This window comes from Pavona decussata, unplaced genomic scaffold (genome assembly GCF_977016875.1).
Source record: "Pavona decussata unplaced genomic scaffold, jaPavDecu1.1 SCAFFOLD_168, whole genome shotgun sequence".
NCBI lineage: Eukaryota > Metazoa > Cnidaria > Anthozoa > Scleractinia > Agariciidae > Pavona > Pavona decussata.
Window position 1 is genome coordinate 778,835 of NW_028145579.1, and position 18,067 is coordinate 796,901.

General features: G+C 39.2%; 1 protein-coding gene across 2 annotated transcripts; it reads left to right on the top strand.

The window, feature by feature from the left end:
- Window positions 1-1,822: 1,822 nt before the first annotated feature.
- Window positions 1,823-17,219, top strand: LOC146464198 (uncharacterized). Of its 2 annotated transcripts, XM_085130055.1 has the most exons (3): window positions 1,823-2,088; window positions 11,661-14,466; window positions 15,140-17,219. In XM_085130055.1, the coding sequence occupies exon 2, from the start codon at window positions 11,672-11,674 to the stop codon at window positions 14,462-14,464; it is 2,793 nt and encodes a 930-aa protein (XP_084986181.1). In that variant the 5' UTR covers window positions 1,823-2,088; window positions 11,661-11,671; the 3' UTR covers window positions 14,465-14,466; window positions 15,140-17,219. The 2 variants fall into 2 exon arrangements, with proteins under 2 accessions (XP_084986181.1, XP_084986180.1); XM_085130054.1 differs by lacking the exon at window positions 1,823-2,088 and having other exon boundaries at window positions 11,378-14,466.
- The last annotated feature ends 848 nt before the right edge of the window (window positions 17,220-18,067 follow it).

Below are 18,067 nucleotides of genomic sequence, written 5' to 3' on the forward strand. Positions count from 1 at the left end.
GGCTTCAAAAACATTCCTGGAAAAGCGTGTGTCAATAGAGTTCATAACAATCATACCTTTGTAAACGTTGGAAATTAGCATACGAGAAAAACACCACATACTAATGAGGAGTGTTTCATCAGCTGATAAAACACCGCTAAAAAGTGGTCGCGGTCCCTGAAGAAATTTGAGTGGTGGTCGCTTACGATAGAGCTCTTGAAACAGTATTTAACTGAGAAACAAAACGGTTGTTTACGAAGTGGTCGCTTACAGGAGGTGGTCGCTTACGAGAAGTGGTCGCTATGAGAGAGTTGACTGTAGTTAGGATTTGAACTGTGTAATAATCTTTATCCTGCAGTCGGCTATTTGTTTTCGTTTCAATATCTTGTGTGTCTTATGCGCCGATCAACTCGAAACTTCAACATCCCCCCCCCCCCCCCCCCCGGGCAAACCCCGGGCATTTGAACTTTTGAAGATTAGATCGTTCAAATTCCCACCCCCTCGGTCCAAAATGGTGTTCAAATGCCCTACCTTATCGTCGGATTTGTCTGTCAAGTGCCCCTCCTAAAGAACAATCGTTGTCGGCTCCTGTCATGAGTTACTACAAAAACCACAACTTTAACATTGAAACTAATGATTGGAAATTGAATTTATTAAGTCGGACAATGTCAATCAGCAAGTGTAAGCTGTTCTAACTCCGAAACACGGCAAAGGTTGTTAATAATTAGTTAGCCGGCTACGTAGAATGTTGGTCGAGTGGCAGGATATTCTGCAATTTAAGCCAAAGCGGTTTTTCATTCGACAGTGTTTATTTCTTTCACTATTCACTGCGGGACAAAGCTGCAGCTTGACTCATTGTATAAAAAATCTACATCGTTTATATACAATCTATAAAAATAATTAATATTTAAGCACTCTCACTTTTGAAGACCTTTTTTTGTAAGCTTTTTTTGTAATGCTGTATCTCTTCTTTTAAACTCTTCCATCTCGTCCAAACACGTGTCTATAGCTGTTAGCGACTTCGGCAACCCCCAAAAAGCGATTTGAAACCTGACACTTCCGGTTCAATTTTCCCCACCCCACCCAGGCAAGGTCAAATTCCCCACCCCCGGGAAGGCCTTACCCATCAAATTCCCCACTCCCAGGCACAGAAAATAGTCAAATGCCCGGGGTTTGCCCGGGGGGGGGGGGGGGGGGGAATGTTGAAGTTTCGATTTGATCGGCGCATTATCACGGTCATTTATCTTTTGATGAGTTACGGCTGCGTTTTTGTCATCGCTTCTTGCCGTTCTGAACTGCGAGGTTTGTATTTTCCTCCTGTGTAATGAAGCTGTATCTAGTCACGAATTCCGCTCAGTGGTGCTCAACAGAAAATATTCTGTTTGGAGAGTCTTTCGTAATGGAGCTGTGTGCGTAACTTCAATAGGCCATTTCCGAGTTGCTTCGAACCTCATTATTAAAGCGAGGCTAAGTGCAAATGTTTTATTATGAAAATTAGTTTTCATTCATTAGCAAACAAAGCTAATTTTCATGTGAAAAGATTAGCACTTAGCCTCGCTTTCATAATGAGATTTACAGCAACTCGGAAATGGCCTATTCACATCTATCACAGCGGTCATCGCTGACATGACAGCTTGCATGACCGGAAGTTATTTTGATTGGCTACTATTTGCGGCGAAGCGTCATGATCATGGAGGGGGTAGAATACTCGTCTCAATGCTTTCGTGTCAGGCTTTTCCTCCCTTTTCCCCTTCCTCTCTTCCCCCTTCCTCCCCCCTCCCCCCTCCCCCCGAAAAGCCTGATACTCAGGCAAATATGCAAGCGACGGTTAGGTTTTCAGGTTTAGTTTGCATCGTTTTCTAGCGTTGGCTCTTTGATTATGTTCTTCGAATTTCTAGATACATCATTTTCGAGCCTTGGGTGTTTCATTTTCGAGTTTTACGTACATCATTTTCTACAAAGGGGATTTTTTACGAGTTTAAGGTGTCTTTTGTTTTCGAGTTGTCAGTGCTATTAATAAAACGCTTGCACCACTTTCTCGCCACCACGAACCTTGTACACTCCGATCACTACGCACTGCAACGATTTGTGACTGTAAGTGGCGTCGTGGTAAGTTTAAGATGTTTTAAAAGTTTGTTGTATTTATGTCAGTAAAGTATAGCACGGAATCACCCAACGAGAACATTTAAGAAAAAATTCTTCAAATGTTGTCTCCTGTGTTCCCAGATCGTTTTGTCCCCTTTGAAATATATATTTTTGTAAGCTGTTATAAATACAGATTGATCTATTCGGGTGCTTTAGCTGAAATTTTAATTTGTAGAAAGTTTTAGAAAAGGATATTTCATGTCTGAAGTCAGTAGCAGTTGTTGCTTTTACGAAATACTAGCTGACCTTTTTTCGCATTTTAATAGCACATTTGTCCCCTTCGAAAACGACAGGAATTAGTTTTCCAGTGTGACAAAATTTTTAGCTGACATTTTGCAGAAGAAAACCCTACATTTTGTTTACGACTAAATTCGAATTTGTGAGGCGCTCAAACCATCAGAACAGATATCCACCGAAATGAACGGTTGGGTGCCGCCCATGATGGAACTATAGCATTCATTCCACTGACAACTAAAAACACATAGCCCTGTCAAAATGTTTCATTCGTTTTCACTGCCAAGGGCTGTTTGCTTGTGTGATCTCGATATGTCCAGTGAACCCTCGTTACAAATAGAGTCCGTTAACAGGGTCAGGGGTCGACCCAAGGGCTCATTTCGGTGGAAATATGTTTGGAAGCCGTAAATCACCGCAGAACTCCGGATTTAGTGTTAAAGAAAACCTGAAGTTTTCTTCGTCAAAATAGCAGCTCATCCCTTTCGTTTTCGAAGCGGCAAATACGTCCTTAAAAATTACGAAATAAGGTCAGCTAACATTTTTCTAAAGCCAACAGGAGCTAGTAAATTTGAGGAATAAGATACGTAAAAGAAATTTTCCTAAATTCCCTGAGAGGGAATTCGTGGGATTGATCAAACAACGCCCACGTATTTTTGTTACAGGACGACGAATCCGTAGAAATAGGACAAAACTTCACTTCATTTGTCAAAAGATTTTGAAATCTCCAGGAGAGGAATTAAGGAATAGAACTGTCAAGCTTTGTGTGGCGAGACTCGTGATGATAAAATTCCACTGAATTACCAAAAAGGGGACGAGCATATATAATTTCTTTCCTTTTCAGTTAATTTTTTGTTTACCCAAGGCATGACAGATTCTGGATTTTCTTGCCCAATTTGCATATGTCTGTCTGTTTAGTAGGGGAAGTCCCTTTTGCCGCTCAAGTGTGTTCTTCAGTTTCCACCTTTCCGTCACTGATCCTCATATGGAACAAGAAGTTATTCATTCTGTTCGATAATTAGTCACAGCGCTCGCTTATTTTGGCCGTTGATAAAATAAGGAACATGGAACATTCCGGAACATCTCGGAACATTCCGGAACAGGAAATAGAAGGAAATGAATTAATGAAAACATATAAAAATATATATATGAAAACTGAAAAAAATGAGTCAGATTAAATTAAAATCAGTACCCTGCGCAGTATAGACGTCTCCTACAGTCAACTCTCTCATAGCGACCACTCCTCGTAAGCGACCACCTCCCATAAGCGACCACTTCGTAAACAACCGTTTTGTTTCTCAGTTAAATACTGTTTCAAGAGCTCTCTCGTAAGCGACCACCACTCAAATTTCTTAAGGGACCGCGAACACTTTTTAGGCCAGAAATTTGACGTATTCTTTTGCTTTCTGTTTCCGGTGAGTGGCCAGCCAACATAATCACGTATAATCGATAATAAATCATTACCCAGAAGTGACACAAGTTTAATTTTTTTACTCCGCTACCCCGAACTGCTGGGAGATAATGAACAGGGCCGGGTTGTTCGAAAGCCGATTAACGCTAATCCACGATTAGAAGTTAATCATGGTTTTCATCTCGCTCATTAAAAATGGTTTTCAAGGCAAAAGAAAAGTCTAAGTCAAAACTGAGGGCCAAAAATCTTTTGGAAGTCTCTTTATTGATTACATATTAAACTCGAATCAAAGTTCACGTTAATCCAGGATTAGCTTAATCGGGCTTCGAACAGCTGGGCCCAGTTTACAGACAGAGAAGATGGCTATAATTAGATCTGTAGGTAAACGGGAATTCTTACAGTGATCTATTCCAAAAGTTATACAAAGTTTCAATGTTTTTAATTGACATGAGACACATTGACAACTACTGCACACTCTACTGTACCTTTTCCGAAACTTGTTGCATGTGAAAAAAATCAAATAAATAAGTTTCTATTTGCCTAATTTTAGCTGATAAGGTAACATTTTCATGTAATTAATTAATTAATTAATCAATCAATTCAGTATAAGGCTTATTTTGTTGATCTTTCCCGTAAGCGACCACTTTGTCTTGTCCCAGGGGTGGTCGCTTACGAGAGTTGACGTGTATTTCCTTTGTTGCACTGGGGTCTCTCTCCCCGATTTTTCCTGAGAGGAGGGGCGGCTGTACACATGCTAAATAAAAATAAGTAAATAAATAAATAAATCAGCTCAACTAGAATATATAATGAATTAAATAAAAATCTCTGTGTAAAGGGGTCCTTTATCCGGCCGACAGCTATCGGTGATTGCTGTTTACTTTTCAAATAGAAGAAAGATCCTCGCAGTTAGTACGCAACTTAAGCAGTTGCGAAAAAAAAGGCTGAAAAAAATTGAGGCTTGAACGGGATTCGAACCCATGACCTCTGCGATGCCGGTGCAGTGCTCTACCACCTGAGCTATCAAGCCAATTGGGAGCTGGTCATATTGTGAGTTCGTAAAATACCCGTGAGGGATGAATAAATGAATGTAAATATATGAAGCATATATTTTGAACTGCGGATGAAATATCAAATAGAAGAAAGATCCTCGCAGTTAGTACGCAACTTATAAAAGCAAATGCGATATTTACTTTTGCTATCATCTTTCCATGTATTCAATTAAGATGGCCGAAGACAGTTTTATAGTACGCAAGGGTTAACGAACGTTATTTACAAACCACATACTTCTGGGTACCCGAAATGAGCATGGTGCAAGGTTAACTTAGAAGGAATGTACTTCAATACTTGTTGTTGCACTAGGTACCGTTGCCATGGTAACACGGCGAGCTATTAACCGTCCACAAATAATAGGTTTCCTTTATTCTTAGAAAATGCACTCGTTAGATGTTTTTCCATTTTTTTGTCTTCAGGAAAAATACTAACATGGTGATGCTTCTTTCAAATAATTTTGACAGAGAGATCTTGGTTTTGTCAGATTTGGGTTTTTGCTTGTTGGTGAGTTACGCCGTTTAGAGAACTTCTGTTTTTCAAATTTCACGAAATTCTAACTACCGGTTCATTAGAAAACAGTTTATTTCCACTAAACAACGAGTCACAATGGTTTGGTCAAATGCGCACGGGTGGTAGCAGATATGAAAAGCGTGCAAAAAGGGTTAGCTCTTCGTGAACTCACTTTCTTTGCTCGGTGATCAAAAAGGTTCACAAACGAGAAACTGGGTTATTTTAAAAACGAAACTTAACTTTGTGATCCATTTGATATAAAATTAAGGGATTGCTTTATCTACGCCGTATTTGCTTACCACAACCCTTGCGCGCTAATAGCGTCATTAACTGAACGTGTAATGCGCGCGCATGCTGTGTTCAGACCTCAACCCGCTCCTGGTTCAGACTCAAGCTTTAGATAATTTAATAAATGCACAAAAAAGGAGTCAATAAAGCAGACAAAATTAAACTTACACTAAATGTAATAGTCACATCTAATTTTTTGATCTTTGAAGAGATTCCCTTTCATTTTCTTAAAATGACTTTTTTCAGGGTCACTAGAACACAGGCAACAACTTTTCATTATCAGCATCATGGTAGCTGAAATCACATGCACTACTTCTGGTGCCTATTTTTGTTTCTGTTTAGCAACCGTCGTTCTTATGCCCGTTGAGGCATTTTATTTGGGTTTGGTTTGGCTTGTTTCAGTGCGTCCGGTGACAGTAAAGCCTGTATTGCCAGGCCCGGTCGGCTACTTGTTTTCGTTTCAAGATCTTGTGTGTCTTATCACGGCTATTTGTGTTTTGATGAGTTACGGCTGCGTTTTTGTCATCACTTCTTGCCGTTCTGAACTGCGAGGTTTGTATTTTCCTCCTGTAATGAATCCTGCATCTAGTCGCGAATTCTGCTCATTGGTGCTCAACATAAAATATTCTGCTTGGAGAGCCTTTCGCAATGGAGCTGTGTGTGTGACTTCAATTCACATCTATCACAGCGGTCATCGCTGACATGACAGTTGCATGACCGGAAGTTATTTTGATTGGCTACTATTTGCGGCGAAGCGTCATGATCACGGAAGGGGCAGAATACTCGTCTCAATGCTTTCGTGTCAGGCTTTTCCTCCATTTTCCCCTTCCTCTCTTCCCCCTTCCTCCCCCCTCTCCCCGAAAAACCTGATACTCAGGCAAAGACGCAAGCGACGGTTAGGTTTTCAGGTTTAGTTTGCATCGTTTTCTAGCGTTGGCTCTTTGATTATGTTATTACAATTTTTAGATACATCATTTTTGAGCCTTGGGTGTTTCATTTTTGAGTTTTACGTACATCATTATCGAACATTGCGTATTTTTTACCAGTTTAAGGTGTCTTTTGTTTTCGAGTTGTCAGTGCTATTAATAAAACGCTTGCACCACTTTCTCGCCGCCACGAACCTTGCATACTCCGATCATTACGCACTGCAACGATTTGTGACTGTAAGTGGCGTCGTGGTAAGTTTAAGATCTTTTAAAAGTTTGTTGTATTTATGCCAATCAAGTATAGCACGGGGACACACAACAAGAACATTTAAGGAAAAATTCTTCAAATGTTGTCTCCTGTGTTCCCTGATCGTTTTGTACCCTTTGAAATATATATTTGTGTAAGTTGTTATAAATACAGATTGATCTATTCGGGTGCTTTAGCTGAAATTTTAACTTGTAGAAAGTTTTAGAAAAGGATATTTTATTGTCCGAATTCAGTAGCAGTTGTTGGTTTGACGAAATACTAGCTGATCTTTTTTTGCATTTTAATAGCACATTTGTCCTCTTCGAAAATTAAAGGAATTCTGGAATTAGTTTTCCAGTGTAACAAAATTTGGAGCTGACATTTTGCAGAAGAAAACCCTACATTTTGTTTACGACTAAATTCGAATTTGTGAGACGATCAAAGCGATCAGAACAGATATCCACCGAAATGAACGGTTGCGTGCCGCCCATGATGAAACTATAACATTCATTCCACTGACAACAAAAAACACACAGCTGTCAAAATGTTTCATTTGTTTTCACTGCCAAGGGGTGTTTGCTTGAGTGATCTCGAAATGTCTGTTGAGCCCTCTTTACAAATAGAGTGCGTTAACAGGATCAGGGGTCGACCCAACGGCTCATTTCGGTGGAAATATGTTTGGAAGCCGTAAATCACCTCAGAACTCCAGATTTAGTGTTAAAGAAAACCTTAAGTTTTCTTCGTCAAGATAGCAGCTCACCCCTTTCGTTTTCGAAGCGGCAAATACGTCCTTAAAAATTACGTAATAAGGTCAGCTAGCATTTTCCTAAAGCCAACAGGAGCTAGTAAATTTGAGGAATAAGATACTTAGAAGAAATTTTTACTAAATTCCCTGAGAGGGAATTTGTGAGATTGATCAAACAACGCCGACGTATTTTTGTTACAGGACGAATCCGTAGAAATAGGAAAAAAACTTCACTTCATTTGTCAAAAGATTTTGAAATCTCCAGGAGAGGAAGCAATAGAATTATCAAGCTTTGTGTGGCGAGACTCATGATGATAAAATTCCACTGAATTAGCAAAAAGGAGACGAGGATATATAATTTCTTTCATTTTCAGTTAATTTTTTGTTTACCCAGGGCATGACAGATTCTCGATTTTCTTGCTCAATTTGCATATGTCTGTCTGTTTAGTAGGGGAAGTCCCTTTTGCCGCTCAAGCTTGTTCTGCAGTCTCGACCTTTCCGTCACTGATCCCCATATGGAACAAGAACATATTCATTCTGTTCGATAATTAGTCACAGCGCTCGCTTATTTTGGCCGTTGATTAAATCAGGAACATGGAACATTCCAGAAGATCTCGGAACATTCCGGAAAATGAAATAGAAGGAAATAAATTAATGAAAAATATAAATGTATATATATACTGTATATGAAAACTGAAAAAAAAAGAGTCAGATCAAATTAAAATACCCTGCGTACAGACGTCCCTACAGTCAGTGCGCCCTGCTACAGTCAACTCTGTCATAGCGACCAGTTCTCGTAAGCGACCACCTCCCGTAAGCGACCACTCCGTAAACAACCGTCAAGAGCTCTCTCGTAAGCGACCATCACTCACTGAGGTGACCGCGACCACTTTTTAGGCCAGACATTTGACGTATTCTTTTATTTTCTGTTTCTGGTAAGCGACCACCCAACATAATCACGTATAATCGATAGTAAATCATTACTCAGAAGTGACACAAGTTCAATTTTTTTTATGACGCTTGCCCGGACTGCTGGGAGACAATGAACAGTTTTAAGACAGAGAAGATGGCTATAATTAGATCTGTAGGTAAACGGGAATTGTTACAGTGATCTGTTCCAAAATGTTATACAAATTAAAGTTTCAATGATTTTAATTAACATGAGACATATTGACAACTACTGTACACTCTACTGTACTTTTCCCGAAACTTGTTGCATGTGAAAAAAATCAAATAAATTAGTTCCTATTTGCCTAATTTTAGCTGATAAGGTAATATTTTCATGTAATCAATCCAGTATTAGGCCTATTTTGTTGATCTTTCCCGTAATCGAGGTCCCACCTCCCGTAAGCGACCACTTTGTCGTGTACCAAGGGTGGTCGCTTACGAGAGTTGACTGTATTTCCTTTGTTGCACTGGGGTCTCTCTTACCGATTTTTCCTGAGGAGGGGGCGGCTGTACACATGCTAAATAAAAATAAATAAATAAATAAATCAGCTCAACTAGAATATATGATGAATTAAATAAAAATAAAGGGCTCCTTTATCCGGCCGACAGCTATCGATGATTGATATTTACTTTTCAAATAGAAGAAAGTTCCTCGCAGCTAGTACGCAACTTAAGCAGTTGCGAAAAGAGTTGGGAAAAGAAAGCCTGAAAAAATTGAGGCTTGAACGGGATTCGCACCCATGACCTCTGCGATGCCGGTGCAGAGCTCTACCAACTGAGCTATCAAGCCAACTGGGAGCTGGTCATATTGTGACTGTTCGTAATATACCCGTGAAGTGATGAATAAATAAATGTAAATATATGAAGCATATATTTTGAACTGCAGATGAAAGATCAAATAGAAGAAAGATCCTCGCAGTTAGTCTGCAACTTAAGCAGTTGCGATATTTACTTTTGCCATCATCTTTCCATGTGATCAATTAAGGTGGCTGACCACAGTTTTATAGTACGCAGGGGTTAACGAACGTTATTTACAAACCACGTAGTTCTGGGTGCCCGAAATTAGCATGGTGCAAGATTAACTTAGAAGAAATGTATTTTGATACTTGTTGTTGCACTAGGTACCGTTGCCATGACAATGCGGCGAGCTATTAACTGTTCACAAATAATAGGTTTCCTTTATTCTTAGAAAATGCACTCGTTAGATGTTTTCCAATTTTAGTCTCCAGGAAAACTCACAAATAAATGATAATTCATCAAGATGTCGATAAAACAAAGAAAACCACTACCGTGACCGTGGTTTGGATATGTGTTTCTAATTACCATAAAATTTTGCCAACTTTAGTCTCGAATTTCTCCAAGAATCATTAATCATTTGAGACACTCGAAAGTGTGTTTCATCAGATATCCAAACAGCTCGAAGTCGTTAAAAAAAACTCGGCTTCGCCTCGTTTTTTTAACCTACTTCTCAGTGTTTGGATATCTGATGAAACACACCTTCTCGTGTTGATATATTACCTCCAAACCCGATACAAATACATCGGAGGACCTTAATCTGAAAACCAATTTTAACTCTGAAATTCACACAGCTGAGTGGTTTTAGACCCGATCAAACACGTGCTGCAAGAGAGTTCATAAAAATGATGCTTTTGTGAACGTTGGGAATAAGAATACGAGAAAAACATTAAACACCGCATACTAATAAAGAGGAGGTTTTATCTGGTTTCAAAACCATTGCAGGTGATGTTTTATCGACCATTTGATAGGTCAATGGGCTTATAAATTATTAGTGAGTTTTTGAACCGCTGATAAACACTCCTCATTAGTATGCGGTGTTTTCCGGCCGCCTTGTTTTTCGGCAGCCGTAAAACGCGTGTGGGACTGCAAGAGCATAGAGTAGCTGAACATTTAATAAAAACGGAATTTTTTAATGCGAGATGGAAGCATCTGTATGATAATATTGCAATTGCAATAAATGTACTACCATGTAACATCAATGTGTATATATGTAATCTCTACTTTCGCCCGTGTTTTCCAGCCGATTTTTTCCTTTCATTGGTTTAGCAGAGTCAAAAATAATAATCTTCAATATTCAGTTGTTGGCCTTTTAACATTTACGCCATAAACTACTAAGAAACCACTATTAGCGCTGCACAAGGGACGGATCAAAAAGTGAAAAGAGGCGGAACTTTAATACAAGCTTTACGTTTACAGTAATCTCCAGACATTCGTACCATCAACAACATTTCGTAACTTCCGTTGAAAAAAAATGCTAAAAGAATTTCGGCAGTTGTTCTCTTCTTAGTTAACTAAAATTAATTAAACAAAAATGTCTATAACATTAGAAAAACTACTGTTTGGAGTCTTTGCTGCCACTGAAGACAAAATTATTCTTAATCGTCTCATATTAATAGCTAACTTTTATTTATATAAATGCAAATTAAATATTATCTATCCATCCTTTAAGGTATTTGTAGCCAAGGTAAAAATAACTTACCAAATGGAACGGAAATTTCGTTTGATTAAAACAAATTTTCAGCCCATTACAAAAAATGGTCCAAAATTCTACCCTGTCACACCTAACTATTAATGCTCTATAGTACTTTTCCCCGCCCCTCAGCCACTTGGTGTTTGTTTGAGCGTTACTGTTGCCTCGTGTAGAAGTGTCGTACGATAAGTATAGTAGAGTAATGTATATATGTTGAAAGCTACTGTCATGTAAGATTGCTATTAGACATTTTTGTTCTCTGTTCAGTAGTGTTAGAAATTATAACAGTCTTGTTTTTACGGCAAGTGTTGTATTGTAAGTCTATAATAGGTTAAAATAATAAAAAATAATAATAATAATAATAAAAAACTTCCGTTGATAAAACGTCATTTCCTGAAACTTTCTGGGGCTTAAATTTACAGCTATAGCATCGAACAGTCCGGTTATTACCTTACCCAAATATGTCTATAATTATGTCTTATAATTAAAAGAGCACAGAGTGTTCTGGGAACACATATACAACATTTCAATTATTTTGCTCAAATGTTCAAAATACATGTTTTCATGGACTCTAAAACTGGCGTCCTTCCAGTTAATAGCGGATTTTGAAATCACGGTGGCCCCTCAACACTGGTTTGCCGGTATAATAAACAGCCCCAGACTACTGTATTTTTGTTTTCTCTGGTTTTTAGTTAAGACCGTCATGGACAACCCAGGGGAAATAATACAGCAAATCTTTATTAGTACATGCGTTGCCACATTTCTTCGCAACACAAGTCGAGTTCGACAAGCTATTGAGTTCTACAAGGAATGTTTGATTCAGATAAACAACAAAGGCCTGGAAAAGCAAAATGAATTTCTTGGATTAGCATACACATGGATATACTCATCATTGTTTGAAACGTACTGCCTTCTTCACGATCACACAAGTGCGATAGATTGTGGTAACAGACTCTTATACTTTCTGCGAGAATGTGGCAAAAAAACCCAAGTAGGCAAGGTAACCTATAAACTGGCAAATTTATACCACCTTCAAAGTAAATATGAAGAAGCGAAAAGCCTTTATGAGAAAGCACTCACCATCATGATAGAAATAGGCGACAGGCAAGGACAATCCGCGTGTTATGCGAACCTGGGAACTGCTTATCAATCTCTCGGTGAATATGGAAAGGCCGAAACATACCAGAAGAACGCACTTGTAATCACAAAAGAAATTGGTGACAAACGAGGAGAAGCGGCGTGTTATGGGAACCTGGGAACTATGTACTATTCTCTCGGTGAATATGGAAAGGCCGAAAGTTACCACAAGAACGCACTTGTGGTCACAAAAGAAATTGGAGACAAACAAGGAGAAGCCACATGTTATGGGAATCTGGGAACTGTGTATCAATCTCTCGGTGAATTTGGAAAGGCCGAAACATACCAGAAAGACGCACTTGTGATCACAAAAGAAATTGGTGACAAAAAAGGAGAAGCGGCGTGTTATGGGAACCTGGGAACTGTGTATGGATCTCTCGGTGAATATGGAAAGGCCGAAAAATACCACAAGAACGCACTTGTGGTCACAAAAGAAATTGGAGACAAACAAGGAGAAGCCACGTGTTATGGGAATCTGGGAACTGTGTATCAATCTCTCGATGAATTTGGAAAGGCTGAAACATACCAGAAGAACGCACTTGTGATCAGAAAAGAAATTGGCGACAAACAAGGAGAAGCAGCGTGTTATGGGAACCTGGGAGCTGTGTATCAATCTCTCGGTGAATATGGAAAGGCTGAAAGATACCAGAAAGACGCACTTGTGATCAGAAAAGAAATCGGCGACAAAAAAGGAGAGGCGGCAAGCTATTTAAACTTAGGATCGTCGTTTCGTTCTCTTGGTAAATATGCTGAGGCTAAAGAGCATCACGAGAAAGCACTTGGTTTGTGCAGAATGATACGTGACGTAGATGGAGAGGGTGCCTCGCACCTCGAACTTGCATACGATGTCATTTTAGAAGGAAATGCAAGTTCTCAAGATGATGTGTTTTCGAATCTGTTGGCAAGCATTACCAAGTGCGAGAAAATGCGAAGTTTTCTTGGACGCCATGACCAATTTAAGATAAACCTTTTAGACAAGCACAGTTCTTCCTATCAATTGCTCAGCGCTATGTATTGCCTTGGAGTAGGAAAAGCAGAAGAAGCTCTTTGTGTTCTAGAGCTTGGACGAGGCAGAGCTCTGGCAGACTTAATCTCAGGTCAATATTTTGCTCAACAACAAATTTCAGTCAATCCGCTGTCTTGGCCTGATATTGAAAGGATCGTAAAGAAAGAGATTGTTTGTAACTGTCTATACATTTCGTATTTTAGTGGTCATATGTTTTTGTGGGTTCTTAAAAGAAACAAACCAACAATTTTCCGTAAAGTAAACGTCAACGAATGTTTTGCCAAAAAGGGATTGGAAACAGATGTTCAGGAAGTTTTCAGTGAACAAACCTTCAGAAGGTTTAATGTCCTCCGTCATGATCAAGAGCACTACGAAGATCGATCACTGTTTTCGTCAAAGGCCGGTGACTCAACACAGGAAACATCAGAGGAAGGAAGCTCGGCAGCTTTTCACCCAATAGAGACCGAGGAAGAGGAAAACCTTGAACCCGTTCCCACCCTAGCTGAGTGTTACCAAATGATCATCGCTCCCGTAGCTAACTTTCTTGACGAACCCGAAATCGTGATTGTTCCTCATCCCGCCTTGTACAAAGTTCCATTCGCAGCATTAAAGGATGAAAGTGAGAAATACCTGTCACAGAGTTACAGAATCCGCATTGTTCCTTCTTTGTCGACTCTCGGGCTCATTCAAGACAGTCCAGCGGATTATCACAGCCAGACTGGAGCACTGATAGTGGGCGATCCGGACGTTGGGGACGTGTTTTACAAGGGACGCATTCAGAATCCTTGTCGCTTGCCCTCTGCAAGAAAGGAAGCGGAGATGATAGCAGAACTACTCGGAGCTGAGCCTTTGTTAGAAGAGCAAGCAACCAAACAAGCAGTTCTTCAGAGGATCTCCTCTGTAAGTCTGATTCATTTTGCTGCTCGTGGTCATGCCGAAAGAGGAGAAATTGCCCTCGCTCCTCAACGCCCCACTAACGCGACTCCATGCGAGAAAGACTACCTCTTGACAATGGATGACATTTCACAAGTTCAGGTGCGTGCTAAACTTGTAGTACTCAGCTGTTCTCACAGTGCACAAGGACAGGTTAGAGCTGAGGGAGTTGTTGGAATCGCTCGGGCCTTCTTAGGATCCGGTGCACGCTCAGTGTTGGTGGCCCTATGGGCCATACCAGACAAAGCAACAGAACAGTTAATGAGTCGTTTCTACAAACACCTGGTTCGTGGGGAAAGTGCCAGTGAGTCTCTTCACCAGGCCATGAAGTGGATGAGAAGTAACGGCTATGCTGACTTGGGGAACTGGGCGCCTTTCATGCTGATTGGGGATAACGTGACGTTTGATTTCGGAAAGTAAAGGTTAGTTTGTCAATGAACTGTATTATTTCGGGTGTTGAATGAATTATTCAAGAAAACTCTTCCATTCTCTTGGAAAACCTTCTGGTTCGGTGACAAGAGACCGAAAGGTACTTTGTTACAGGACTGTTCTTATTCTTTGATTTATGAACATCATAATAAGATAAACAACAATTCTTAGACTACCTTTATAGGGTTAACTTAAACTCTTATCAAGAACACAATTCTTCTTATACCGCTTAATAAACGGTGTTCCGTTCATTCTGCGTTTGAGAGTGTAATAACTCAACACTACTGAGTCAGTGTAATTGCTAAGATCTAAGAGGCTGCACTTACTAAATAATATTTCAACAAACACAGCGACAGCGCGGTACGGGGCAATAGACAATTTGAAATCCATTTGATATAATGATTAAAACGATTAAATCACAGTTCAAAGGTTACAGAAGTATCGGAGGGAACGGAGTAGAATTGTAGCTAGTAGGTTGCGATCGAAGTAACTGGGGTAGTGGAAACGGTAGATAAATTGGCTAGGAGCAAATTCAACAAGTTCTTTAAGAACCCAACTTGACATGCCGCCTTTAATTCACAAGCCATCCAGTTTGCGCAAGAGTGAATAATAAATTCCAATAACAAATTACAATACTAATCCTAAAATCAGACGTTTGTTTATCAGTTGCAGGTGTCTTGCCCAGGCCACCCGCCGAGGAGTGCCGGACAAACGGGAACTTTCTTTTCAAACAGGACGTCAGTAACTTGGACAGTAAACCAAAGTGGAATCACTTGGGCTGAAAGAATTGACTTATCACAGTTGTGTTGCATAGAGATTTGGGTGCGCATGCCTTTCGTTGCAGTTTTCGTTATCACTGAGGACTGTCTCTTCATATTCAATTTAAACACAGAGGGAATCCTCACACATTTTAGGAGTTTCAGCATTGGATTTCATTTGGTAGCATTTAGAGTTCTCGAAATTTACACATTTGAATCGCTGTGACGTTCGGTAGGTAGACACAGTGGTGAATGTGTTTGATAAAACCAAGTTAATCGTTAATCATGTTCAGAACTTCTCGACATCAAAAGGATTTTGAGATAGTAGTTTCCATTCTTAGATCGATTTTTTGGTTTGCTCTGTGATTGATTAGAAAACACGTGCCACTTTCTCAGCAAATGAGAAACAAAATTAATCGTGACTTGTTCGCACGCGTTTTCCCGCGCTTGACTCTGGTTAAGTGTATTTGCTTCGCATTCTAATTGGTGCATTGCGTTGTGTTCATCTGCTGTGATTGTTGTGAGTGATAACTTAGAAATATTTACTTTGTCGTTAGTGGAGTTGCACGTTCTGCTCCAAATTCCCACTAAGAGTTTTTTGTTAATGTCGAATATTTACAGTCTATTTTATAAAGTAGTCAAATAGGTGTAGATTTATATAGTCGCTGGTTCATTTTTTGCTGACCTTTTGAAAATAAAAGGATATTTACCCAGACACTATCATATACAGGAAGCACAAAAGTATTTTGTATATAAGTCAAGTTGCTAAATTGAATGCTGTCTGGTGACACAGATAACACAGTAGGGTTCTTTATTATCCAGGTTTTGTTTGTTCGTAGTCCCTCTGTTAAAGGGGAAGTATCATGGGAATTATGAAATAAGACCTTCAATCAACTGCCAAATAATTCTAGAATAACGAGAGGAAAGAAATCAACTCAATTCTTGAAAGGAACAACTCGTGATCTGTTCTAGCCCATTTTGGAAGCAAAAAAATGCGAGAACTTGAAAAACATTAGCCTAACATTTTTCAAGTTTCAATCCATACCGGCCTACTCTGTTTTTGGTCAGAGGCACTAATCGACAGTTTTACTGCACTGGGGTGATAATTTATAACAAACTTGACAATTATTTCTTTGTTTGTGCTGAGAGACTTACATTTTTGGGTTTTGAAATGAAAGCAAATTTGCGTGATACTTCTCCTTTAAGCACCTTCGGCTTGGATAGATGCTTCTTTTAAATGCATAAGTTAACAACTCTCAAAGAGAAAAGACAGTCCGGACAGGGGGACCCAACGAGAACATTGAAGTGATATTATGAAAATGTTGTCTCCTGTTTTCCCACTGAGATAGTTTTTTGCCCATTTACAGACATATTTGTGTACAGTTAGATATATTTGTTCGGAATGCCTTGGCTAAACATTTGAATTGCAGAAATTTCAGACAACGGTGTCTTATTCTTCGAATTTTTCTAGATGTTGTTGGCTTTACTAAAATTCCAGCTGGCTATTTTTCGCATTTTTAGCGACATATTTGTCCCTTCGAAAACAAAAAGAAATCGTTTTCCAGTGTTGAGACAGTTCGAGCTGACATTTTGTCGAAGAAAACTTTTGATTTTCTTAACAACTAAAATGATCCGAAGAATTTGAACAAATATTCACTTAAATGAACCGCTGGGTGCCCCTGATCACCAAATGTCTATCTTCGAAGACAAATATTTAAAACTGAGTCCTCTCACTCTCGAGAGAGCGTTAGTGTTAGTAATTTGGTTTATAATGAACGTTTTAAAACAGCTTGAATAAGGTAAAGAGCTTTTAGCAAGCTTTCACTTATTTGCGGAGAACGGTATTTCACGATGATATATTTTAGCGAGCACAATAGCAAGTTCGTTTGCTGTCAAACAATTGCTATAAAGTAAGCATAAAAGTATCTTTCAATGATCTGTACAGGTGTTAAGCTGATAATATTTAAATAAATACTTTTGGTACTCTAGATGTCAAAGTCTTCTCATTCTAAAAATATTTCATTTTGATTTCCCAATATAGATGATCCTGGCTAATATAATAGCAAAAACTCTTAGCTTTACTTTGTAGTACAGGTCGGTCACAAGATCAACTTCCTTACCCACTCGAAACTAAGTTCAGAATAATTGGGAATAGTGATATGCGTGAAAAGGCAAAAAAAAAAACATGCTCCTTTCCTTGAACATATTTATTTTTCATCCTATCGTTCCTTTGCAGAAATCCTAATATTTGGAACCCTACATAATCCACAAAAGGCAAGTGTTCACCATATAGATACCACAACTTGATCAAATTTGACAGCACAGTAAAAACAAATTTCTTGGCACTCAATACTGATAACACTCACATACAACCACCATGGCTGGTGATCGCCAAACCTTTCCTCCTTTGAAAAAGTTAAAAATATTTTTCTTTTGTAAGGCCTTAACTAAATTCAAAAGCTTTTTAATACGTTGAAGTTGGATATTTTAAAAATACAACTACCTCGGTTGTCACTATACTGGCTACGGGCCTGCACTCGATCCCGTGGGGGGTACTTCCCTAAAAATATAACGTGAGTACTTGTCGGAAAATTTCGAAGATACCCTTCATAAAAGGCAGAATAATTTTGTGGGCGTGGCCCAAATTCATTTTCCATCCATAAGGGGTGCCAATTGTAAAAGAAAGAATTAACTAGCGCTGGTAATTTTAGTAGTGATAAAGACGACTCTTTCGAACACCTGTATATCAACCGATTCCTTGATGATTGTTTCCAAGTAAACAATTTACGTACGCAACAACTCAAACGGCGGTCCTATTACATTTTAGCACCCTCAA

Coding starts and splice junctions, on each gene's coding strand:
- LOC146464198 (XM_085130054.1), top strand. CDS start 11,525: ATGTTTTCATGGACTCTAAAACTGGCGTCCTTCCAGTTAATAGCGGAT.